Below are 27,341 nucleotides of genomic sequence, written 5' to 3' on the forward strand. Positions count from 1 at the left end.
GGCATGAGTGGGGGGCTGGGGGGAGACAAGAGACCACACGGGGCATGAGCAGGCGGTGGGGGGAGACAAGAGACCACACAGGGCATGAGTGGGGGTGGAGGGAGACAAGAGACCACACAGGGCATGAGCGGGTGGTTGGGGGAGACAAGAGACCACACGGGGCATGAGCGGGGGGTGGAGGGGGAGACAAGAGACCACACGAGGCATGAGCGGGGGGTGGGGGGAGACAAGAGACCACATGCGGCATGAGCAGGGGGTGGGGGAGACAAGAGACCACACGGGGCATGAGCGGGGGGTGGGGGAGACAAGAGACCACACGGGGCATGAGCGGGGGGTTGGGGGGAGACAGGAGACCAGAAGGGGCATGGGTGGGGGGAGGGGGAAGACAGGAGACCGCATGGGGCTTGAGCGGGGGGTGGGGGGAAGACAGGAGACCACACGGGGCATGAGCAGGGGGTGGGGGGAGACAAGAGACCACACGGGGCATGAGCAGGGGGTGGGGGGAGACAAGAGACCACACAGGGCATGAGCGGGGGGTGGGGGGAGACAAGAGACCACACGGGGCATGAGCGGGGCCGGGGGAGACAAGAGACCACACGGGGCATGAGCGGGGGGTGGAGGGGGAGACAAGAGACCACACGAGGCATGAGCGGGGGGTGGGGGGAGACAAGAGACCACACGGGGCATGAGCGGGGGGTGGGGGGGACAAGAGACCACACGGGGCATGAGCGGGGGGTGGGGGAGACAAGAGACCACACGGGGCATGAGCGGGGGGTGGGGGGAGACAAGAGACCACACGGGCCATGAGCGGGGGGAGGGGGGAAGACAGGAGACCACACGGGGCATGAGCGGGGGGAGACAGGAGACAACACGGGGCATGAGCGGGGGATGGGGGGAGACAGGAGACAACACGGGGCATGAGCGGGGGGTGTGGGGAGACAGGAGACAACACGGGGCATGAGTGGGGGTTGGGGGGAGACAGGAGACAACATGGGGCATGAGCGGGGGGGTGGGGGAGACAGGAGACAACATGGGGCATGAGCGGGGGGTGGGGGGAGACAGGAGACAACACGGGGCATGAGCGGGGGTGGGGGGAGATAGGAGACAACACGGGGCATGAGCGGGGGGTGGGGGGAGACAGGAGACAACACGGGGCATGAACGGGGGGTGGGGGGAGACAGGAGACAACACGGGGCATGAGCGGGGGGTTGGGGGGAGACAGGAGACAACACGGGGCATGAGCGGGCGGTGTGGGGAGACAGGAGACCACACGGGGCATGAGCGGGGGGTGGGGCTCACCGCAGAACTGTCACCGAACAGGAAACGAACAGGAGCCTTAGTATCAAGCCTTGGAGGCGGGCCGGCATTCGCCTGCCAGCTCGCCCCATTGGTGCAAATGATATTCTCTTGTGTCTATTTTATGGGGCGCTGTTCCTCTGGGCTTCTTTCAGCGCCTGGAGAAGGGGGCTTGTGTATGCAGCATAATCTAGTATCCATGCACAGCAATACATGCATATTCCAAGGAACTTCTGCATGTCTTTTACAGTTTTAGGCATTAGAGTGTGGCACATTGCTGCTGCTCTGTCTGGTACAATTCTCTTACCATCCTTTCATATTAACTGCCCCAGATACAACACTTCTGCTAAGCAGTATTGCAGTTTTCCCTTATCCACTTTGTACCCTTTTGTTACTAGAAAGTTTAATAATTTTATTGAATCTGCTCTACATTGCTCTTCACTTTTGCTGTAAATTAGAAGGTCGTCTACGTATTGAATTATTGTGCTTTTTACATCGATATTGCCATGGTCTTCGTGCAGAATTCTGTTAAATATGCTGGGACTTTCGCAATAACCCTGGGGTAGTCTGCAATGCTCATATCTTTTTCCCCCCAAGGTAAATGCTGTTAGGTATTGGCAACTGGGGTTGAGTGGTACTGAGAAGAAGGCATTCTTTAGATCCACAACTTTAAAACATGTGGCTTCTTTTGGGACACTGCACAAAATGGATGCAGGGTTGGGCACTAGGGGGAACTCTTTCTGTATGATGCCATTAAGTGGGCCGAGATCCTGGAACATTCTCCAAGCCCTGCCCTTTGCCTTTTTTTATAGGATAAATCTCAGTGTTGCATGGTGAATTTGAGGGTACAATAATGCCTTGGTGTAATAATGCGCTTATTGTTTCCTTTATTCCTTCCTCTGCATCTCTAGATAGTGGGTACTGTTTTACTCTGGGTGGTACTTCACCCGGTTTCAGCTTTATTTTTATGGGCGTTATTTCTTGTAAGAGCCCTACGTCATGGGGTCCTGTTGTCCATAACTTTGGTAGTACTTGTTTCATATTCTCATAAAAAATCGAAGGTGGCACACTGACACTGGGCATGAGGGGGTTATTTATTTCTCTAAATTGAATTATTATGTCACAAGGCACACAAATTTCCATTATTATCTCCCCATCATAGTCACCGTCAATGAAAAGCTCTTTGTCGGTGAGATCACGTAGTGCTATCTTTGGGTAAATACACAACACGGTTCTCCACTCGCATCCATGCGTGTCCAGTCCTATTGCCACAATACATTTGGCTGATACTTGCTCCCACTGTAGGTCAATTGAAAGGATAGTGCTGGGCTCAATTTCCGGGCTTACCACGGGGCGAAAAACAAAATCGGATGCCACCCTCCATTCTTTTCACGTTATTTCAGGCACAATTCTAGCTAGAACCTGTATCCCATAAATGAACATGTCAATGTCTGTGGGCACTCCCCTCATTGCTCTTATTAGGCATACTCCTGGGGTGGAGCACACTACTCCTCGTTCTTTAAAGGAGATGGTCATGTTAAGCTTACTGAGGAGGTCCCTACCCATCAAATTTATGGGCAAATGTACGTGGTATAACAGGGGTGCCCGCACCGTTTTTCCTCCCACTGTTATATCCAAATCATTTGTATATGGAACCTTCAAAATTGCCCCAGAAAATCCCTGTGTTTCATAATTTCGGCCCGAGAGAGGAAACCGGCCTTCCATAAGGCACAATTTTTCCACTCCTGAGTCCACAATGAAGATGAACTGCTTGTTTCCTATCTCCGCCCCCACCAGTGGCCAGTGGTTCCTCTTCTGGACATAGGGTAGTCGATAGTACTGGACATGCAAGTGTTCTCTGTGGGCTGTCCTAATCTGGGATCATTGCTGCTCCGTGGAACAACGCATGTGCCCCATTGGCGGTAGTGGTGAAAATATTTGTGTGGGCGTTCCCCATAGCATTTTGGCGTGCTACTTGTGTTTGCATGCCCTGTTGTTGTGCTTGTGCTCCCTGTTGAATTTGTTGTGCTCCTTGCTGATAGTTGTTATAATAATGCTCTTGTTGCCCATTTCCACCCATCGGTAATCCGTAGGGGCTGCCGGATGGGGTGACCAAATTGTTGTTCATTTTCAGGATGTGGTGGCCCTTGATAATGTCCCATGGGTTGGGCACGGCATTCCGTTGAAAAATGTCCCCATCTCCCGCAATTCCAGCATGACCCTTGGCCCCCTCCCCGAGCCCCTTATCCTCCAAAACCCCAAGCTCCTTGTCCTCTGAACCCACTTCTCTGCCCCCTGTACCTACCTCGTCCTCTTGTAGGCCTTCCCTGCCATTGGAAACCCTCATATTGATCCTCGCCAGCCCATTGCTCCTGCCCGTTTGCAGACCAGGTTGCTGCCATCCTTGTCAGTGAACCGCCCGACCCCTCCTCCCCATACCCCTGTCTTTCAGTGGGCCAGGCTGCTGTTACCGCAGCAACCATCACCAGTTTATTTTCTACAGGTTTGGGCTCGTCTGCCAACCTCCTCTGTGCAATTTCTTTTTCTCTTTCTTTGATCCTCCTACAATGGTGTACTATAATGCTCTGAATTTCTGCCCAGCCTTTGGCTTCTATCCCAGCAATTTTATCTAAGGCTTTCTGTACCTCCTTCGGGGGGCCTCTTTTGATAATAAAGTAGAAAAGGGAGGTTGATTGGTCCCAAGGCGTGCCCATCTCCGATCTCCACAGATCCTGCGCCCAGAGAATGTACTACGCAACCTCTTCCTCGTCCCCCATGGTTCATGGGGGCTGCATGGGGGCCTCATCTCCAAATGTGAATCTGGGGTATCAGGGCATGTACTCCGCAGTGCATCCCACACCTGGGCCCTTACGTTGTTAAATGCCGACCGCATCATGGCGGTCACAGTTTGTTGTTACTCCCAGAAACCTGCCTTCACCCACACCCCATCTGCTTGATCTCCCATGGCGAACACTAATAAAGTCTTTACGTCCCCTATAGCCAGTGGGACCCCTGCAGTGCTTTTTTCAAATGCATGGATCCATTTTCCAGCCCCTCACAAAAGTGGGGGCAACAACTTCAACAGATTTTTCTTGTCCATCTGTGCCCATGGTATGTAATGGGGTCTCCCTGCTCCCTTGTGGATGAGCGGCATTACCAATTTGTTTTACTTCCTTTCTTGCTTACTTTTACTCCTTTTGCTTTGCTCAATGGCATGTTTCCCAACCTACTCCTTAACCTCTCCTGCCACCTCTGTCGTACCACCCCAACCTCCGGCTCTTCTCGTAGTGGCAGTGGCATTCCTGCTGCCACTGCTCCTTCTTCATACTCATCTAGATCGCTCCACACCTCTTCTATTTCCCTGTCTGATTCTCCACTTCTTTGTTCCTCCCCTGCTTGGCTACCTTCCTGTCCTACTCGTACTATCCTTATAGAAAAATTCCCCCCGATTCCATTAATCTTCTGGTTTGCTAGATGCGTTCCCTGATGTGAGTGGGGATGCTGTTGGCCCCCCTGCCGAGATGGACGGTACATCCACTCCCCCGGCAAGGTTTGCCCTCTGTCACATAATGCTCTCAGTCGTGTCAATTCCATTTGGGTGGTGGCCAGTTGCCTTTCTAAATCACCAGTTAGGTGTACAAGATTTACTGGAGCGGCACTTGTGGGACCATACAACCCTGTAGGATCGTAGGGAGGCTGGGATGTCGCTGCGGGAGTGGACGTTGCATTGGGTGCAGGCAAATAAGATGGGTCACTGTATCCAGCAGCGGGCCTAGTTAACAGAAGGTAAAGCCTAGTGATGTCTTCGTCCCTATTTTTACCATTTTCCCCTCAGCTGCTTCTCCTCCCTCCTGCTGGGGCCGGTGCCGTTTCAGATGACACTTCCTTGTCTGTACCATTAGCAGGGGATGTTTCTTCAAACATCCTCCAGTGATCTAATACTTTGCGTCTATTTTGAAGTTGCTTTCCCCGGTACTTTGCTAATAGGTGGGTTGTGACAAGATCTAATATTCGTTTGTTGAATGACCCTCCTTCTGGTCATTCTTGGAACGATGCCTCTCCCGTTATCTCTGTGAGCCACTGGTCATGGTACTTCTGTATTTTTTTGCTGTACCGGGGAAGGTGCTGGCAGATATGGGCTAATGGTGTACCTTCTCCCATGGCTCCCTGCTCCACTTGTGGGTTCACTCGTGTATGTGTTATGCATCAAGGATATCACCGAGAAATACTTTTGTTTAGCTTATAACACCTCAATAACACTGTGCAATGTCACAATTTAAAATCCTTTTCACTTACACCTTCTCCGCTCCACACGAACAAACAAACTTTATGCTACTTCAATATAGGACAAATTCACATATACTTTTTAGACATACCGACACAATTGACTTTGACGACAGTTAACATATAACATAAAATTACTCAATTTCTAGCTATGCCCTCACTCTGCCCTAGATCATACTATCATATTCTGCTCCCCCACTCACTCTCTCTGCCCCCTTCCCTGAGCCCCCTCGGGCTGACCTCTAAAAGAGTTATGCACGCAAGAAAAATAATTTTCTAATATCTCCCGAGTCTATTCATTACACAAGTTTTTCCTATTTTATCTCCCTTATTTCCTGCACTGGTCGAGACAATGCTACTCGGCGCCGCCAAACAACCCCTTTTGGAGCTAGGTTCCCATACTCTTCCCGTATTCCGTTACTTCTATATTCACAACCTAATGGCCATATAAAGAAAAGAGAAGAAAAAGCCTACCAGTTACACTCACACAACCCCTAGGCCCTAAATCTGACTCCCCACTATTCTCTCAACATTACCCGTTACCTTCTTTTTAAATTTCCCTCCTTTGATATTCTCGCAACAAATGCTCACGTGTCCAGGGTGATCCAAGAGCCTCTGTTCATGGTCTATCCACAATCGGGGCCTCACCCCAACCAAGCCGTGACCCGCCCCTGACCTTCAGTCGGGTATTTGCAATGGCCGGGACTCTTGGAACCTCTCTTTGTGCGTGCATTGGTCAGCCGCAGGAGGTGATGGTTTTGCTTGTGGGCGTCCTGGATCTCGCGGCACGACACAGGGGTGTCTCTTGGTGCACCCTCAAATCACTGAGGGTCACCAAGTGAAGGCGTTCACACCCCAAATCACCAATGAAAACTCAAAATGAAGGACACATCCCAGTAGAGAATGAGACCAAGAGATTGGTTTGGAGATTAAGCAAACGTTTATATAAGATTCAGCATCCAGAGGACTCTGCTGCCTTGAGAGCGCTCTGGCAAACAACATAAAGACAATACATTTTAAAGGGTTACAGAGTGATCAGTGACGATTTCTATACAGTCTACAAGTTACATTTTCATTGATTAGGGAAGGGGTGGGAGTATAGCGCTGTAAGGGCCGGCTCCACGAGATAGGCTAATGTCTTGGCGGGAGGTTAGACATCACGTGGTTCAGTTGGGCCGGTCCGTGGGAGGTGAAGGTTGGGTCAGGTCCGGAGAGGCGGCTGGTTCTGACTAACTAATCTACACACTTATCCTAGACATACAGTGAATACTGATCATTACTACACCTTTATAGTTTTAGTAGAGGCCTATGCATTGTACACGTATGTTTGCATTATCTCGCTTTGGGTCACTGGTGAGGTGAAGGGTGTGGGGGTCTTGCCCCTCGAGTAATCTGTGGGGGGCAGGATTGATAGCTGTCAGGTCTGGCACATCAGAGCGGAAGGGGGTGGAGTGACACATGTTAGTTTAGGGCAGAATATACTGTGGCAGGAATCTGGTTTTATTGGGGACACTCTAGGGTGGTCAGCAAGGAAGGGTCACACTTCTGTTACATGAAAAAGAATAGCTTTGAAGGGGCACAAGGTTGAACTGGCAGTCATTTTCTGACAGTGGGGGTGAAAGGTGCATGGGCAGGTTTGTTGAGATGGATGAGCTACAAGTCATGGTTCGGCCCGGTCACACACAGGACAATGATCTCAGAGGAAGAATAAAATGAATACACTGTATGTTTGCAACATCTTGTCTCAAGGCATCCGTTGAGAAAGGGACTTGGGAGGCACAGGCGCAGGAGGAAAAAGTGGGGGCTGTCAGTGCTTGCGATGTGCGCAGTGCTGCTGAGGGGAGAAGAGACTTTGCAATAACAAAATGCGGCCTAGTCCAAGGATGGAGTCGAGGGTACACAAAATGGAGTCCAAGTGTGTCTTGCAATAGCCCCAGCTCTGCTTATACCAGGGCCTTGTCCCCTATGGCCGCAGAAGCGCAAAGAAGGTGTCCATCCACTAGTGCAAGAGCAAGTGGTCCCTTTCGTGTAGAATGTATAGAGGGGGCTCAATTGACCCCCTCCTTCCTTACACAATACGATCAGTCAGCGGAAGAACCGAGAGTGGACACAGGGAGGTTGCTGATATCCAGGGATAAGGAATAGCAAGTGCCTCAACACCACTCACAACAAGGGAAGTGTCATGCCCCCTGGCCACGTCCCACATTTACCCCTAAACCCATTATGTCACCTGGGTGCCAAACCTCATTCTCAACCACCCTGTGGACCGGTAGGCGGTCATGGTGCAGGTTAGTGCAGCATTGGAGAGTTTCCATTCTGGAACCACAACTCCCAGAATTTTACGTTATCATGCAAGGCTTCAGAAATCCCAGTGGCCATCTTGGGTGTACAGCTATATAGGTCGCACCCGGAGCCAAACAGCGCTGACCCAGTGAAGCCAACACTACTGTGGTAAGATAACACAAATCAAGAATCAATCCAAAACAGAACTACACTTTCAACCAGAGAAACTGGAGTAATGAGGTTCAGCCTTGGTATCCAACAACCCCACTGACAGATCAATATTGTCAGCAAGATAAAGAACGGGAACACGTATTGCTTAGCGTTCAGGATTTAGGAATGTGCTGACCTGCATCTGGCTCATCGCTTCCTGAATCAGCTGCAGCACTCCTAAGAACTCCATTGTGCACCTGAAAGAGTTAAGAAACAAAATTAATCCAAGTAAGGAATAACTGGGCGTGAGAAAAGGTACTTTGAACCAGTACTTACACTTTGGACCAGCATTTACCTGTTGTAACGCCAGAGGGAATAACTTCTGAGGGGATCTGCAGTAGAATCCCTCCAACTCCGGTGCCTTGGCTGCCAAAAGAATGGAACACACATTGCATTGTGTACAGTGACTGAGGAGAAACTATTGTGCATGTAAGTAGGCTTTGGGAAAAAGCAACCTTGGACGACAAGCAATAGACAGTAACCCAGTGGAGCAGCTGGGGATCGAGTACATACTAATACTAGAGGAAGACTAAAACGAAAAGGGGAATCCTGCAAAAGAACCAAGCGAAGCAACTTGGACTGAGAATTGCCTCCAAGCCTGGAGTAGCTAGTCTACTTCAGCCGAGACCTGTGACAAAGTGGACTTGGGAAGCTTGCTGGAAACGACCTCCTCGCCTCCAGGGTATAAAGCAGAGCCCAGAGAGAAGTGCATAGAGGCATCAGGATTCCAGCCCATACATCCTCAGCCCCTCTATTAAACTATGACCCACCTAGTATTAGTCAGGAGGTGCAGAGTTTTGTGGAAGTGGTGAGGGAACCACAATGGCCTTGCTGACCCCAGAGGTAAGGCAGTTCCATAGGTAAGGCAGTTCAGGAAGTATAATTAAGGTTTCCTGTCGTAGGAGTTTCTTCTTTTTACTTCCGATAGTGTTTTTCCAGCGTTTTCAAAATTTTGCAAAATCTGTGTTTATCGATGTGTTCCTAGGAGTTTGCCCCCTTCAAAAAATCGCGGATAACTGTTTTTCCCAGTGTAAACACACAAATATTCTTTGTTTCATTGCGTGGATAAGTAGGGCAATGTCTCTCAGAGCAAGATGTTATGAACACTTTCGGAAGAATAAAGAATATGTTATTTCAGTAATATCTAACATTTCTTCAAGTCAAAGCTATTGTAGTAAATCATGCAATGCTTGTTCAGGGACCCTTTGCCCCTACTTGCCCTTTCTTCTCTTCCCTTGAAGACTTTGATTTGTGAAAACGACCTTTCCACATTGTAGAGACTTCTAAGTTTAGCAGATAAGGCGTAGTGTGATAAAAGGATTTGCCCGGGAGTACTCACTTTGGTGGATATAAGGATAATTTTGACTGTCAAAAGAAATAAACTCCAAGCTGATAATAACTCTTTATCAAGTGCTGCTCACTACAAAATGAGAAGGAGGTCTCATTAATGTACTCCTTGATGCTTGATTGGAGGGGATAAGCAGGCCAAAACTGTTTGTCGGTGCGGGAATATCAGGGGATCCTATAGCAGAATGTTACAAAGGCAACTCATCAGGTTAGGTTATTGTTGCTCAGATGCTATATGTTTATATCTTCCTGTAAATCATTTGGCTTTTTTCCTATTCCTGCTACAACATGTGCTCTAGAATCTGTTGTTTTGACTGGGGATGAGCACAGCTCTCTCGCTTCATTCTGGGTGGGAACATTTGTCCCCACAGCGAAAATTAAAAGCTGGCAACCATGAATATATGCATAGTAAGTGAACATATTTGAAAGTGAAATGTACAAAGTGAGTTCAATTGACCTTCCCCTTAGAGGAAAGTGTGCAAGACAAAATAGCATTGGCATTTTTAAAAAGTAATGAACACCAGAAAAATAACATGAGAGATGAAATGTTCCAATAAATATTCTGGCAAAGTATAAAGGGTGCTTACCGTTTAAACCCAGCAATCTGTAGTGAAATATACCATGGAAAACAAAATCGCAATACGAGTGCTTGTTTTCTTGTGGTAAGCGTCTCCATTGGGAACGTGACAACTTGGGTAAAATCCTGGCAGCCAAATACTTGAGCAAGTTTGCCAACAAGGGGTTGCGACCCCTTCTGAAAATAAGTTCCACTGTCCACCCACATTTATCCTTTACTTGTGCCCTGAAAAGCAGCCACAATCAGAGAAACAACTGCTCCAGCCTCCAGGATTGCAACCTCTCTTTCCACATCCTGGGAAAGTATTCATGATTCACTTGCCCTCTCATCATTGCCCCTCCTCACCCTCATGTCTGGCTTTCAACAATACTCTGCTTTTTAAAGCTAACTTGAAAAGTACCTATGTCATATTAAGGTACTCACACAAATATATAAATCATTATAGAAATGTGGTAGGGAAAAATTATACAATTGTGGCAATACCCCCATCCCCATTATTATGCCTTGAAGCACCATTTGTTGTATAGGTGCATTATAAATACCCAATAGATAAATCTTGAATTGAAGACTACAAATGCCAGAATGCAATTCAGCAAAAAATGGCCTTTGGGTTTTGAAAGGCTTATAACCAAATAAAATGTGTGAAAGGGTTACCGCTTTGTGTTTCAGAAATTCAGGGTTCATCTTTGATGTGATGAAAATATTACATTCTACCAAAAATAAACACGTTTTTGTGTTAAATATGAACTTTTGAAAATAATGTAGTTAGTGAGTTTAAAACTGTTCTGTGTGAGTTTGGCCTGGATGAGGGCATATATTTAGGCAACTAACCTGTGCTTTCTGTGGGCTTTCAGAATGAAATGCCAATTTGCATTTCTTCACACGGAAAGGTTACAAGCGTCTTGTCCAAAACAATGGTCCCTTAAATGAGTAATTATTTATAAATCGCTTCTAATTTAAAGCTCACAGCTTTTGATTGGCTGCTGGGTGTGGGTGCTCTAGAGAGCCACAGGTGGTTGGGATATGACCTTGACACTATGGCCTTATGCGAGCCTCATACATGGAAGGCTCACACAGGTTTCCTTTTAAAGCTGGAAGGCAGCCTACACTTTTCAGCTCTGCTCCAGACAGACACACATACTACACAGAGGGTCTGTGGCCATAAACAGAGACACTGAAAAATCCATGTGACACCATTTTTCGTAAATACAAATATTTGTCCGTGGTGAAGGGCTATTTTGAGGAATTTTAGCCAATTTTAAGACTTGAATCGGCAGCCACAAAAATGGCTCAAATTTGTCTACAATTCTTCAAAATAGACCTGACCACACACAAAAAGATTTTTTTTTTACAAAGAAATGGATGTCACATTGAATGTGCAGTGTTTTTGAATAAGGTCAGGGGACAGGTGGGGAAGCAATGGGAGAAATCAAACAAGCATACATGGGGAAGTAGGGGCCTTTTCCTATTGTCTGCCAAGCCCCTCGCCAGCCACCCCTTCACCCCAAACTTCCTCCTATCCCTGCTCACGCTAAGGAACCACTGAGATAGGGCAAACAGTGTTTTTCAGTATAAACCTAGGAGGCACTTTTTATCTGGGGGTGTGTTTCCAGTGTTTATCGGATTTCACTGGAAACAAGAAAACCTAAGTATGTTGGTTTCTAATGTTTTTTAATGGGATTTCTAGGATAAGCAAAACATGAAGAGTGCATATCACAAAATGTAACTTAAAAATACAACACACCTCACCTAAGCTAGTGGTTGCCTATTTAGACAAATCTAACTCACGAACAACTTTAGCTTTAGCCCTGGCACAATAATAAAATTAGGGATGTCTTGGCAAAGGGTGAGAACATGAGAAAGTTAGACTACGTGACTAGGCCCTCGAAATTGCTAAGTGGAGACAAAATATGCCCATGTATTTGATAAGTGACCACCATGTGATTTAATTAAAACCATCACTGATGTGTTCAAAAGCCACTAAATCAGATGAGCGTAGGATGTTTTCCATGGCATGGCAGATGGGATTAGGGGTGTTAGTAAAGAAAAAAGAGAGAGCAAACTAAAGGTGGAACACCAAAGAACAAATGCCAGAGAGCAACAGAAAATGGCGGGAATGGCATAAATATATCCATGTATGTGAACATGAAGACATGGTTTTGATTAAATTTAGCTATCTGAACTCATTGACCATCAGTGATGATTTGGCCACATAGATCCACTTCACACTGAATGCAGCTTATGGTGATTATGCTCAAAAGGCACACTGAGTACTCGTTAGCAATAGGAAGGGACTTAGCCATCCAAATGGTAGCTGCCAGCATGAAAATAAGGGGGTAATTCATAGAATTCGGTGCCCAAGTGGCGCACGCGGCTGGCGCACAGAGTGTGCGTGTGGCAGTCTGCGCCAGCCGCATGCGCCAAAACCCATTTCAGCGCACAGCGTATTCATGGATTTCAACATCCATAACCAGCCGTGGTGCAGAGTGGCACAGCGACCCTGCAGCAGCGCCAGTAACGCCCCCAACACCGCCCTGTGCGCCAAAAACATTGCACAAATCCCTACATGGCGCAAAGGCCAGTGGACCAGCATACAGCCCCCCAACCACGAAAACCCATGGAAAACTCCCTGCGCACCCCTCGGAATATACGTACCCCGCTCGCACTATCGAAAATGTGTGTAAAAGTCCACCCCCTTGAAATACACATACCCCGCTCGCGCTATCGAAAACAAGTGTAAAAGTCCACGCTCACCCCTCGGAATACACATACCCCACTCGTGCTATCGAAAACGCGTGTAGAAGTCCACGTGCACCCCTCGGAATACACGTACCCCACTCGCGCCATCGAAAACGGGTGTAAAAGTCCACGCGCACCCCTCGGAATACAAGTATCCCGCTCACGCTAGCAAAAATGCATGTAAATGTCCACGCGCACCCCTCGAAATACACATATCCCGCTCACGCTATGGAAAATGCGTGTAAAAGTCCATGCGCACCCCTCGGAATACACGTACCCCGCTCGCACTAGCGAAAACACGTGTAAAAGTGCACACGCACCTCGTGAATTTGCACAGGAAGCTCATCCACCCTCCCCATCCTCCCCAGGCAGCCCACACCACAGGGGGGACTTTTTCCACGCATTTTACCTAATGCGAGCAGGGTACGTGTATTCCAGGGCACGCGTGGACTTTTACATGCAATTTGGCAGTGTGGGCCCTCCCGGGTGTGACCTTTCCCCCCTCCCCATGCCCTGCAGGCCGCCCACACCACAGGGGACTACCCTACACCCCTGGGCATGTCCCGCGGGCAGCCCACATGGCACCATGCACTTGGGAGCACTGACACATGTCTTCCACCCACCCCCATTGACAGGCACCTGCCAGCAGGCCCCGACTCATGTCCCCCCGCACCCCCACCCACCCAGCAGTGATGGGCACCTGCCAGCAGGCCCCAACACATGTCCCCCTAAACCCCCACCCACCCAGCAGTGACGGCACCTGCCAGCAGGCCCTGACTCATGTCCCCCTCCACTCCCACCCACCCAGCAGTCATGGGCACCTGCCAGCAGGCCATGACTCATGTCCCCCTGCACCCCCACACACCCAGCAGTGACGGGCACCTGCCAGCAGGCCCCGACTCATGTCCCCCTGCACCCCCACCAGCAGTGGCACACATGTCCCACCAAACAACATGTCCTAACAAAACAGACCCATGTCCCTAATGCCAACTCAAATCCCCTTTGCCCCCCAGTACAAGCATCTAACCATCCACAGTACCCAATCCCAAATGAGCCATGCCATGACAGTCTTAAAAGAAGAATCATGCCCATGCATGAATGCACAACAGAACCACACAGTGGCAACACGTGACTGAGGCAATGTTCATTGAGACATGCACAAAACCAATGATAGAACACAACACCAATCATGAAGTTATAAAACATTTATTAAAAACATAATGAAGTAACATAGAGGAAATCAAACTTGAAAATCAATATACAAAAACAGATATAAAAAAAAGGTAATCCAATGAAACAAAAATGAACGTCATGTTGAATAAAAAAGTGGTCCATTGCCAATGTCAATAAGAAAAAAATAATCCAAATAAAGGAAAACCATTGATCCATGGGAAAATTGAAAAAGAAAGTATGCACACGTCTGCAACTATATACAATGGAAGTCCAAATGGTCCATGATCCACAAACAAAAGGAGACCTACAAAAAAAGTCCTATGAATAAAAAACTATATGCACGAAGTGGAGCAATGTCCATGAACTCCAAAATAAAAGAAAAAACAAAGGAAACCTAACACTAATGAACTATGTACAATGGCGGCGGGCAACTCCAACAGCTCACTTGTTGATGTTCCGGGCCAGGGCATCATCGAACTCCTTTTCAAGTTCCCGGAGGCGGGCCTCTTCCCTGGCCTCGAGGTCTCGCAGGGATGCAGTCATGGCCTGTTCCAACTCCCTGCAAGTTGCCTCGAGGCACTCAGCCCGCCTCAGTGCCCTGCGCATGGAGTTCTCTGGCCTCACCACAGTGAGCCGTGCCTCCTCTGCCCGCCGCCGATCCGCATCTATCTGCTGGCCCAACCGCTGCCACATGGAAGACACTCCCAATCCAGGGTCCTCCTGCCCTCCGGCAGATGCCTGCCCCTGTGATGTTGTAGGCCCGAGCCATCATGGCTCCCACCCTGAGCCTGCTGCTGCCGTGCATGTGCCCTGCTGGTCGATGCCTGCACATCCTCCTCTTGCTGGGGTCCAGTTGTTGGGGTGGCCACCCCTGCTGGACCTCAGGTGACTCCCGACTGTGGCAGGGATGTGTCCTCCACCAGCCTGGCCTCTGGTTCAGGGGCAGTTCCACAGGGCGCCCAGGTGATACTTGGGCAGGAAGATGGCACGGAGGACGACTGTTGCATAGGGGTTTCAGTTGAGGAGGGGGTCGCTAGAAGATCCAGCACACGGAGTTACCCAGCCAGGGTGACCCGTCCTAGTAGGCCGACGTGGTCAATGAGGTATTCGAAATGACGTGCGTTGTCCTCACGAGAACCCTGCACGACATCCCGAATACCACGTTGATGCAATGTCACCCCAGCTAGGAAAGGCTCAACCTGGTCCCGGATTGCCACGTCTGCAGGGAGAGGAAGGCCAGTTGTTGTGCGCGCATCCCCTCCCTGAGAACGGGTCTGGACGAAGGCATCCCTGCTGGTGCGGGATGATGCAGTCACAGGATCAGGGTCAGGACCTCCGTGGCGGCCTGTGCTGCATCCTGTCCCTGCCCCTGGACTGCACCACTAGCACCAGTGGAATCCCCCCTCCAGGCCCCGTGCGTGGGCCTTCCACAGCCTCCTCCTCAACCGAATCCCCCACCAACCTGGATTACTCCGTGCCATCTACCCCCTTCGCCCCCTGTGGGGGCTCAGCTGCCCCTTCTACTGCCGAGGAGTCCACCTCCGACCTCTGCCTCTTGGACCTTCACTCGGCAGCTGTGGCCATGGACACAGCACCAGACTCCTCACTCCCCGAAGAGATGACAACCTGAGAGGGGAACTGGGCCTTGCGTCTCCGGCTGGCAGTAGGATCCCTGCCGCTGTGCTCCACAGCACTGTCTCCGCCCTCTTCATCAGTTGACGCTGCAGACAGGGAGAGACAGAACACAGGCATCAGGGCACTGTAGAATGGTCTGATACACACATGACATTTGCACATGAGTGGCAGTGTCAAACTTCACAGATGGCATCACACTTCCCAACACACATATCATTTGAACCGACACACATGCGCAAATTAACAGGAATGTTGCAGCAGGCAGCAGCATCCATACATATACAACATCATGAACATCCGAAGGTTAGCCTGACGTCACATGCAACACGGGGAGTGCCGAACACATGCACACAGGCCACCAGACATACATGCATCTGTACATCTCCACCACCTGTCACAGTGTAATCATTGACAACTATGTCACATCTGCCAATCGGGTTCCCACATGTCTGTGTCACATGCATCCATGGCGTATCACATTCACAAACATGTCAAACACACACACGCACATGTATGCGGTGCACGTACATGAAGATGGAAGCAGCATCCATGTGTCACACCACAACCATGCCACAGTACATACACAGAAATGCTAACATGTGTGCATCCCCACATGCATTTGTGCATCATGCATTTGAACACATGCACCATTGATGTGCCTCACAGATGACTGGACTCACATGTGGCAGGCTCATGTCCCTGCACATACACAACCGTGCATGGGCCTTTCCAGACATATGTCCAAGCTGCACACTCCTGGCACACCTCAACATGCACTGCGTCCAATCAATACACATGGACACTTACTGCTCGACTCCAGACAGGTCTGCCTCTCAAGGACCTGGAGGTGGAGCGCTGGGCGTATACGTTCCAGGACCTTCATCTGGTTGTCAGTAAGGTGGACCCGGCACCCCTCTGCATGCGCTGCCTCCAAGAGGCGCCAGGCCTTGCTGAGGGTCCTGGACCTGAAGTCCTCCCAGCGCTTCCAGACGTGTGCTATATCGCGGGCTGCCACCATCTCCACGTTGATGGCAGCCACAATGTCCTTCCAGATCCTCTTCCATCCTTCATTGTCGGCGCATGGTCTTCCGAAGAGGGCATCATAATGCACCAGGACTTGCTCCACTAGGATACCAACTTCTGCGGCACTGAAGCTGGTAGCCCTCTGCCTCTCTCGCTGGGGGTTGCCAGCGGTCTCTGATGTTGTTTCCCCCGACATGGCAACCCCCGAGGCAGGTGTGGGTGGGCAACTGGGTCCTGGTGCTGGGCTGTGGAGCGATGGAACTTCAGTCGGGAGTCTTCTGTTTCAGCAGGGGTGGTCGCAGCAACTGGACCCCTGCAGATGGCTGATGTGCAGGCACCAAATAGCAGGGCACAGGCCAGCAGGCAGGCAGGCAGCAGATGGCTGGTGGGAGTCGGCTCGGGGCTCTGGGGGGCAGTAATTCAGCCTTCTGGGCAGGAGCGTGGTCTTCCATGTGTTGTCGCGTGGCCAGCTTGATACAGAGTGAATTGGCACATGAAAAAACAGTAGGCCAGCTGTAATTCGAGGAAATTTCCTTAGCGTGTAAGCGCATCTGTGACGTAACAAGCGCGGGCGTTCCCCTCATCACAGGTACATAGTGATTCAGCATGTGAAAAAACAGCACGTCTGCGTGTTAATGGATGTAAATCGAGGAAAGGGCCTAGGCGCGTAAGTGACCTGATGTACGCGGGCGTTTCCCTCAGCACGGGTTAAAGGTGAGCAGGGCCAGCAGTTCGCTGTACGTGCCTTTCGTGGAGACCGACGTGTGTTCTTACTTCTGGTTGTTTCGCACGCCATCACAACTTCACAGCAGATCAAGGACGTATCTCTTCTTTTGGCTGGGGTATTGGTCATGCGTGTTTTTCATTATCACGCTAGTCAGACAGTGAGTCGCGCATGCTATTTTTCCCTCTGCGGGTGCCCCCGTGTATTGTGTACCCATTTTCGAGGTCATAGTAGCCTGCGTGTCCCACGTGTATGTGTTTTTCGTGTCCCTGGGTGCCACTGCGTACTGTGGGAGGTTAATTCCACATACGTGGGCTACCAGGGGTTGCGTGCATGGTTTTACTGCAGTTTATCACTGGGGTCACATACAGCCTTGCAGGTGCAGGGGTGCTGTTAACATCTAGTACCCCACCCCCTTCACCCCAATTGCCCAGGACAATTGTCGTGTACACCTCCCATTGGCAATACTACATCTGTGCCGGCACTACTACATCTGTGCAATGGTTGGGAGGCCACGAAAGGTGAGGGGTGCCTCAGTTGGGCATACTCCACGTGGCGGGCATGGTTAGGGACGTGGCCAGGGCAACTCCAGGGTGTCCTGGGTGGCTGCAGAGGGGGAAGAGGCATGGGTGCGCCACTTCGGCACGATGTTGTGCCACGTGTTGGTGCAGTTATGCCACCACCCCCTCTGGCTCCGGGAGTTGCAGCTCTTGCATCTGGCACTGGCGATCATGTGACCCGGCAGTCCGTTTCATCGACTGCCATGGGCCCAAGGGTAGTGGTAGCTGCAGGTGCAGCTGTGGACCCCACCACCTAGGCTCAGGGTCGGCCAGCGCATGCTGCGTTGGCACCTGAAGAGTCCCAGGATGTTTTTCAGGAGGTCAGGAGGCACACTGTAAGTGCACGCAGGGCTGCCCTGACCGAGGCACGTGTCCCTGGGGCAGTATTGTCATCTGCTGCCCCGAGCAGCCGGGTGTTGGCAAGTGCATGGGCAGATGCAGCCAACACCACCCCGGCTGTGAGTCTATTATCCAGGACAGTCCTGGTCAATGACCCTGACACAGTGGATGTTGCTGCGCAGGGTCCATTCCAGGGCACCCAGCAGCCACTGATGCAAGTCAGTGCTTCCGTCCTTGTTCCACCTGCCACTCCCTCTGTTCAATCCACCAGTGCCACTGCCCATACTGATCAGGGCGGCATTTGCCAGCCAGGGTCCCGACCACTGCTCAAGAGGAGGAAGGTTGCAACTGCAGCAGAGGCTGGGACCCCAGATAGGCTCCGGCCTCTGGCACGTCGAGGAAGAAGCCTTTCTGCAATCAGGAACTGGACTTCCTTGTGGACTATGTGTCGGGACATGTGTGGTTTGCTTGTGTGATGTGTTGTGCTTGACTGCCACTACATGCTATGTGTACATGGTTCTCATGTGCGAGTCATGCAATGCTTCACTGATGCGTGCCTGCTGTGCAGGATGCTGGACATGTAGAGCAGACGGGGACTGTCCTCATCACCACACATGCACCCTGCTGACATGCTAGTCACCCGGCTGCCCCTACGGTCCATGTTCCAGCTCACTGGCCCTTCTGCATATAGCCTGGGGTGTCTTTGCACTCAGCACTGGGACTCTGTCATGGCATAACTGACGTGCATGTGTGTTCTGCCTGCATGCGGGTACTTCATGTAGACATACTCCCTTGCCCCTCCACCCCACTGCACCCCAATTTCACCATGGCACTGGTGGGTGTCATGTTAGAGTACTGCAATGGTCTGTTCAACGCTCCTGTGTACATGCACACTTCTCCCTGCCAACCTGCCAGACGCATACAGTGGGCTACATACTTTGTCCTTGATGCAGGGTGTCTCACTGGGACTGTGCAGATGTCAGATGCTCCGCAGGGACATGAGTGCCCATTCATGCTCCATGTGCATTCCATGCATGCCCCTATGTGTCCTTGCCCAGATGATCATTGTAGTACATGTCCAGGATGACATACATTTAATGGCATTTGATCATCCATTCCATGCCCACTCTGGCTCAGACCTGCATCACGCACATGTTTAGGATGTCACAGTCTGTGTGGGCCACAGGCCTACCCCTGTTTCAGGCCCCCTGACTCTGTTCAACTGGTGTAGTGGCTTCTGTACACATGGATGTACTACTGAGGGTTCATCATGTGTCCTGTTTACTGTCCCATTCTCATCTGCTGTGTTGTCAGTTGACCCAGATGATGCAATTGACACTAGTCAACACTGTCTGCCAATACACAGTTCTCTGGTCACACTTTCAATGCCATGCAATGCCTCCCTGCATTTTCATTTGGGGGGGGTTTGCCTGTAAGCATGCAACCCATTGTATGCACATTGCACGTGATGCCTGAACTTGCCCTTACACTGCCTTCATGTTTATTTATTGATATCATAAAGTACTTGTTCATGTAGATAGTGGGTAAGGTACACATGTTCTGCACTGCATCAAGCTACTTCTGAGCCGTGGTACACCGTTCTACATGCCTGCTCACTGCTGCAATGTCAAAGTGACCTGGCATGTATGGTCAGATTTTCATCCCTCTCTGTCATGTATGCCATGGGCACAGGTGCATCCTGTGACACGTACACAGTATTGGAACTCCCTAGTTGGTGTTTAGCTAAGTTGATAGGTCAATGTGTGGCCTATACCAACTGGTATGGGGCACAGATTTAATGTAGCCTGCAAATCGGGCTGTAATGACTGTGGAGCTGCCTTCACGTGTGTATGTGTACATTTTCACATACATCAAAGCAAGCAGCGTTGTAGCTGCTTGCTTTGCTGTATTGGATGCTGTTCATGTTCACAATACATGTGTACAGGGAAAGGGGTGTTTTTGAATGCTTTCACATGTACATATGCAAGCAGCTTCAATGTTGTGTAGTGCAACATTGCGGCTACTCACTTATGTGTATGTAAAAGTGTTCATTTACACATGTGTCTTCTGCAGCTTTTTTGTTGACTGACTGATATGTAGTTGATTGACGTTAATGCTGGTGAGATTTCAGCATTGCGCACGTTATGTTAAACTGGCATAATCCTTAAGGTGCACTGTTGTGCAGTATGTGTACGCCCAGGCCCACTTAGCTGATATGGTGGGGCCTGGCCGTGCAGAATTTACCCACGGAATAATGGAATAGGGCACATTCATAGCACAATGTGCTCAATCAGGCCCTGAGGGTTGTTCAGGAGGCTTCATGGCCTGCAGCTTGGACCGTACTGGGCGTTATGGTCCCTCATGCCTGGTTCCAGGCCCTTGCTTTGCTCGGGACATTCAATATATCTACATGACCCATGACACCCGGTACAGGCCGAGCTGCAGATGGATGAAGCTATATTGGTGATGATGGTTCAGTGATGCATGTGTACATGCATATTACATGTGTCATTGTGTGTTTGGATCCACTTGCAGCTGTGGTCAATTTGCAGTTCAGACATGCTTATGGTATGTGCCATCTCTTTGTTGGCATCTGTCTTTTCTGCTTGTGACATGTGCCTGACCGAGATGGTGTCTGATGGAGGTGATATACTACATTTTGTTGTGTAGGCTTTGTTATTTAGACACATCCATTTCTGCTTTTGGGATGTGTTTGCATATCAATGCCACTGGATGCATGCCAGGTTCTCATTTGTGTGTGACATGTCTTCTTCATGTGTTGGCTGTCAATGTGATGTCTATGTGTGTGTGGGTTATGTGCTTCTGACATGCAAACTCATGTTTGTTTTTTCCACTTTTCAGATGATGACCCAATGGAGGCAGAGGATGGTGATGTCATACCAGACACAGGGTTCCTATCACACCAGCAACCCGCACAAGTGGGTGTCGTGGGGGGGGGGTAGGCCATGAGAACCCACTTGTGCTCCAGACCATCGTGTCTAGGGCTGGCAATGAGTCTAGCCCGGATGATCACTCTGACGGCAATGTCAAGTTGGATGAGCATCATGTCCATTCGTCAACGGTGAGTGATTCTGATTTGGATGATCCTCTGTCCACGACACCTGCACTGAGGGGCCAGACGGTGGTGGGACCTCCGCCTGTGGTGGATCGGGTCGCATGGTCACACTCCACACCAGTTGCTGATGTGCCTGGTGAATCACGTCAATGGAGGAATGTAGTCCTGCAGCCGCGGGTGGTTCCAACCCAACAAGGACCGTGCTCCTTGGGCCCCGCGGGTGTCAAGCCCAGCAACGTGGTGGCCGTGTGCTACCGAGGTATACTGAGTGGGAGCAAGCCATGGTTGCCAATTCCGAACACCAGGGGGCAGCTATTGATAATATCGCTCTGAGCATGGAACGTGTGCCCAATCCGTGCTCCCCCCTGCCAGGCAGGTGGATCTCCAGTAGCGGACGGCACAGTCCACGGCGCCCGCTCGCTCAGGCTGGGCATGGCGGCCTCAGACAGGGCACGCCGGGCTGAAATGGTGTCTCTGCGTCAAGCAATTGCTGCTTACACAGAGGCACACAGGGAGGCCCTGAGGGATGACCATAAATCCCTCCGATCTACTCTCGGTGTGTTCTTGATGTCCCAGAGGTAGCAGACAGAGGAGAGGTTGGAACAGCTTGAGAATACCATCTCAGCTGAGCTACGTGCTTGCCGGGAGGTGTTCCAGATGTCATGCCAGGCCATGCAGGAAGAAATCCGTGGTACACGTGCTACCTTGCAAGAGGAAGCACGCGTATCACGCGAGGTTCTGCATGCTGACCTACGTGTCATCGCCGCACAGAACCAGGCTCACCGGTCCCACATACTTGCTGCCGACGAGGGGCAAGCTACGCATAGGCGTGATCAGGGTACTGTGTCACATCCACCTTTTGAGTCAGAGGGTGAGGAGGACGACAACTTATCTCCACACAGGTCGGGCTGTGCAGGCGTTGAGCCCATGGAGTTTTTTTTTATCTCGACATCATCGCATGTGGGTGTTGAGATGCACCCTGTACCTCCCCCCTCCTGGGTGCCCCCCCGGGTCGTATGTGGCCATTTTTGATTTTTATAGTTAGTTTAATTAGTTAATATAGTTTAATATTGCTTGTCTATTATGCATTTATGTGACGGTGTAGTGCTTTGTGGCTTTTGAAAGCATCCACTGTCTGTTCCAGCTGGGCCCTTCAAGCTTGTCTCGTGTATGTGTTTGCAGGTTGGGGTCCTGACTGACATATGCCACTCCTGCTTCCCCTAGCCATGGGCTCGCAAGGATGATTTGGTGTTACAACCATTTACACAAGGGCATTGGACTTTAGTCATATCTGTGGGCTGTCTGTTGCTGTACTACTTGTGTCAACACCCCTAGTGAGGATTTTGTATGCTTTCTCCACAGCATGTTTGCAATCAATTTTGGTGAGTAGATTATTGATATGTCCATTTATTGATGTTGATGTATGTTCTTTTCTTGCCTGTATATGTGCTTGATGCACTTCATGCTGTAGACAGTAGCCTGCACCCTTTGGCTGTCAAAGTCACACTGATGGTGGGAGGAGGTCGGATGTAGGTCTCAGACATGGCCCAGTGACAACCAGCATGAAGAGACACACACAGGAACATTTCCAGCCTTATTTAAAGCTTGTATGCCCTTTCTGCAGGAAATTGAGCCTCCAGACTTCCTTTCCCAGCAGACACGGGGCCAAGAACTTTAAAAACCTGGCCACGTTGGGTGTAGCACACGTGCGCATGCGTGCACAAGCAGAAGCACAGGGCTTGTGCTCAGACGTCCGACAGAAGCAGACGTGTTTCCAGGAGCTCCAAGCAAGGTGAGCAGCACAAGGGGCCACATCCCAGACGACCTTCCTCCAGGCCCCTCACACATGCATGCTAAGTAGCGCCAGTGCTGGGGAGCTTGGCCAGGCATTGGGGAAAATGCGCACACTAAAGCTAAGCCGCGCTGAGGACCAAATGGCAAGTAGCTTTCAAAGTTGTCAGGGGCACACACAGGGGGTGTCGCCCATTCCTCGAGTCCCCCCTGCTCCATAGAAGCTAAGTTATTAGAGCAGTAGCGTTCCTAGCCAGAAACTAATTCAGCGCATGGGGGGCACCCAGCAATGCACAGACTCGAGTGCAGTGCATATCATTTGCATATGCAAATTGCCAAATGCGCTACCTATGGAAATTCGCGGCTGCCAGAACAAGTCGCACCTCGCCACATGCTTCTAGCAGCTCACCAAAGGACGATTGTATCATGTGTGATCCTTGACACATTGCTCTTCCATTTACCGCGGGGCCACATGCAGCTGCCTTACCGCATTGACAGTGTATGACCCATCATGGGGGCAAGCAAAAGTATACGAACAAAGCAACAGACAAGAGTCTTTCTTTGGGGAGCAGTGACTAAGTTTGAGGCATGAATGGTGTTGTGTGTGTGGTGAAAACACAAACAGAATATTAACTCTCACTCTCTTTGTAGCATTGAACTGCTCCTGTTACCGGACCTGAGAGCGCGCAGGCAGGAGGCCAGCACTCTCCCCAGAGATAAGTCTCTCTTTGGTTTGCATTTGACCCATTTTGTACAATGTGCATGAAGAATATGGTTTCTCTGATTGAGTATGTGTTATTGTCAATAGTCGTATTTTGTCTTTGGCCTACTTTCCCTTGTCCATCTACATCCCCTCTCCTGACTCTCTTTCCGGTTATCCTGAATACCGATGCCTATCCAAAGAACGGATACCTAACCCTCTTTCCCCACCGGGGTCTCGGAGGCCTGTGTAAGTTTTACCTTGCAGGCGCCCAGACTGCGGTGGCACTACCCATCAGTTGTTGCATCCTCATTGATTATTGTGTACTGAAAATGCTACCCATCCTGTTGAACCATTGTTGAACTGTGCTACCTGGGTTGTACTTCTATCATTCTGCTTGGACTTGTACTTGGCAATTTTCAGCGACTTCTATTCATCTACTGGAGACTCTTCCAGGTTTTTTTTGTGGCCACAGACTTCTTCCCTGGTTTGGGGGTTTGGCTCCTTGGAGTTCTCTGCGATTTGGTATTTTTACCAGTCAAGGTGGCCTCTGAGGGGGCTGGACCCTACTTGCAAGCAAGGTTGAACATGGAAACCAAGGGGTAGGGGGATCCTGAAGCCAGGTAGACTAGAAGGAAGAAGGCAACGGACCCCAGACACAGTTCGTCAGAAGTTCATGGTGATGTGTCAATGAGGGAGGGCCTTTTGTTGTGGGACAGTACGCTTGGGCTACAGTGTTTGGGCACTCTCTGACATTCTAATTGTGGGGTACTATGTGCATGATGTGTTCTGCTGGTCAATGGCTGTTCCTGTGTTGTGTTTACTTTTCAGGTGTCAGGAGATTGTTGTGGTTTGACATGCTGGGGTGTACACATGGGCAATGTTCACATGTGATGTGTACAGGACACTGAGGGTCACTTAATTTCACATGCATGTATTGAGTGCATGTCCCTACTGACACACACACTTACACAATGCTCCACCACACATACAACCACCCTTCCATGCCCACACGTGCACACAGATTGCCTTCTCTGGCACGCTGTGTCCCTGCAGTGCATGATCACTTACCATTTGGGGATCGTGTATATGCGTCAGTAGGTTATTTTTGTTGCTTGTCCTTTTTATATGATGCTCAAGGTGTATCTCCAACACAATGGCTGCTCACTGTGCTGTGTGCTGAGCAGTGTGTTGCAGGAGACACACACAGCACACGGGTTAGGAATTAGCGAATTTGGCTTGGCCAATGTGCATGACAACAGGCATTCAGTCTTTTGTTGATGGTACCACTGGTGGCATGCATTTGTGTATGACTTTGTATGTGTGGAAGGTTGTTGGTCAGTCATTTCATCTGATTCCATGTCAGGTGTGATTGTCTCGGGCCTCTTTCCATTTATCACATGTCACATCGTATCTTATTGGTCATGTGTTGGGCTTTTGCTGTTGCATGCCATGTCATGGTGTGGCTGACAAGGGTGATGTGGGTTGGGAGGTGTTGGGTGACATACCAGTGACTGTCATGGCCTGTTTTGCAGGGGGGTGGTGTGATACACACCTTGCATGTGTTCCTTTTGGTCACACAGGATTGATTATGTTTAAGTAGCTAGGGATGCACACAATGTAGCACTTCCGTGGCAACATTCTCAGGGTGGTAAGGTTGTGACAGTTGACTGTCTCTTTGTCATCATCGATTGTCACCTGGTATGTGCTAGGACTGTGTGCACTCCGCAGGGGTGGGAGTTTAGGTGAAAAATGTGTCTACAAGCTGGGTCCGGGCAGCCTCGCCACATGCCCTTTCCCCTCTCATGGGCAGCGCCTGTGCCTGTGGTTGGGGATGTGGGGGCACCGCCATGTCCACCGGTATGTCCCACTGTGTTGTAACATTGTGCAGGACACATGCTGCCACAATGATCCTGCACACTACTGGGGGTGCATATAGTAACTGCCCGCCAGAGCGGTCAAGGGAGCGGAAGCGTGACTTGAGCACTCCGAATGTGCGCTCCACTATGCCCCTGGCTGCAATATGGGCAGCGTTGTATCTTACCTGGGGTGGTGTGGTGGGGTTCCATATTGGCGTCATCATGTGGTTGCTCAGAGGGTAGGCACTGTCCCATGGGGAGGTGATAATGGTTGTGATTAGTTGGTTTTGTGTATTCGTCTGTGTGTGACATACATGCATGTGCACAGGCATTTGTACTCACCTAGGAGCCATGTGTCGCCCTGCTTCCCAGCTTGCAGGGCCCACCTCGGGGTGGACATTCTGTATATGAAACTGTCATGGGTAGACCCAGGGCAGTTTGCATAGACAGAGGTGATGATTCCCTTGGCATCGCATACAACCTGCACGTTGATGGAATGCCAGTGCTTGCAGTTTCGATAGATTTGTTCAGTGGCCCTACGTGGACATAGGGCCACATGGGTACAATCTATGGCACTGAGCACTTTGGGGAAGTGTGCCACCCTGTAAAAGTCCTGCCTTTCTGCGGGTGTTCTGGGCATGTATATGTGCCTGCGGACTGAGGGACGCCCAGTCATTATTGCCAACACCTGGTGTAGGCAGCATGACTGCGTGCCCTTTAAGACACCCCCAACTATGGCAGTTGTCTGCTGAAATGACCCAGTGGCCAAAAAATGCAGGACATTGAGTACCTTCTCCAAGGGGCTCAATGCTTGAGAGCACAGGGTGGGTGATGTAAGGTCATCTTCCCACTCCCTGACCAGGTCTAGGATGATACGAGGTGGAAACCTATACCTGCCATAGACCTGGTCATCAGGCATCCCAAAAAGGCTGGTCCGGGGCAAAAAATGCAGGGCCTGGCTATTCTCCTCCTCCTGCAGTGTCCCACAATCAGTGCTGCGACAAATGGGGCATTCATTGTAGCTGTATATACGTGTTTGTTGTTTGTGCACACTTTTATACTGCGCGGGGACGCTTCCGCCTGGCTTCGTGTGGCGGACGTGTTGACGCCTGTGCGCGTCTTTTGGCGTGTGCAGTTTTCCCGTATTCGATTCCATGAATACGTGTAGTTCGCTTGCGTGTGGGCGTTCCATGCATTTCCCAGCAGTACTTCCCCAGTTACGCCCTCGTTTCATTCCGCATGTTCCGCCCCGTGTTCCGCCCCCTTTTGGTGTGTGCGCTACACGTTGTGCGCTTTAGCTGTGCGCGTCCGTGCACGGCGTTCGGGATGTTGCAATGATGTGTGCGCCTGTGTGCGCCACCCGCGGATTTGGCGCACGTCCATAGGGTAAACACGCGCAGAGCCTTCCATGAATCGCACGCATGCGCGTGTGCTTGCTTTTTCACGGTTGCGCCGGCTTGCGCCACATTTTTCGGCGCACATTTGTTCCATGAATCGGCCAGAGAACGAGGTATCGAGCAACATTTCGCCACTTGTCCACATGCTCATGTAGTAGACTTCAAAGAGCACAGGAGGTGGCTGGCAAACTTCTAGACCTAGGGAGACTCGGATCAGAGGCAAAGGTTGCTTTCATAAGGAACATGAAGGACCACAAACCACTCTTCCTCCAAGTGACATTGAATGGCACCAGCAGGAGTTTGAAGGGTTGCCTTGTCCCAGTGATGG

General features: G+C 50.4%; 1 protein-coding gene across 1 annotated transcript in view; it reads right to left on the bottom strand.

The window, feature by feature from the left end:
- Window positions 1-8,179: 8,179 nt before the first annotated feature.
- Window positions 8,180-27,341, bottom strand: part of LOC138567800 (nuclear apoptosis-inducing factor 1-like) — a 61,521-nt gene continuing 42,359 nt past the window's right edge. Inside the window, exon 3 of the mRNA XM_069646289.1 lies at window positions 8,180-8,270. Within this exon, the coding sequence (XP_069502390.1) occupies window positions 8,180-8,270 (91 nt within the window). The remainder of the gene's footprint in view (window positions 8,271-27,341) is intronic.

This window comes from Ambystoma mexicanum, chromosome 2p, assembly GCF_040938575.1.
Source record: "Ambystoma mexicanum isolate Mex_15411 chromosome 2p, UKY_AmexF1_1, whole genome shotgun sequence".
In the NCBI taxonomy this organism is placed as follows: Eukaryota; Metazoa; Chordata; class Amphibia; order Caudata; family Ambystomatidae; genus Ambystoma; species Ambystoma mexicanum.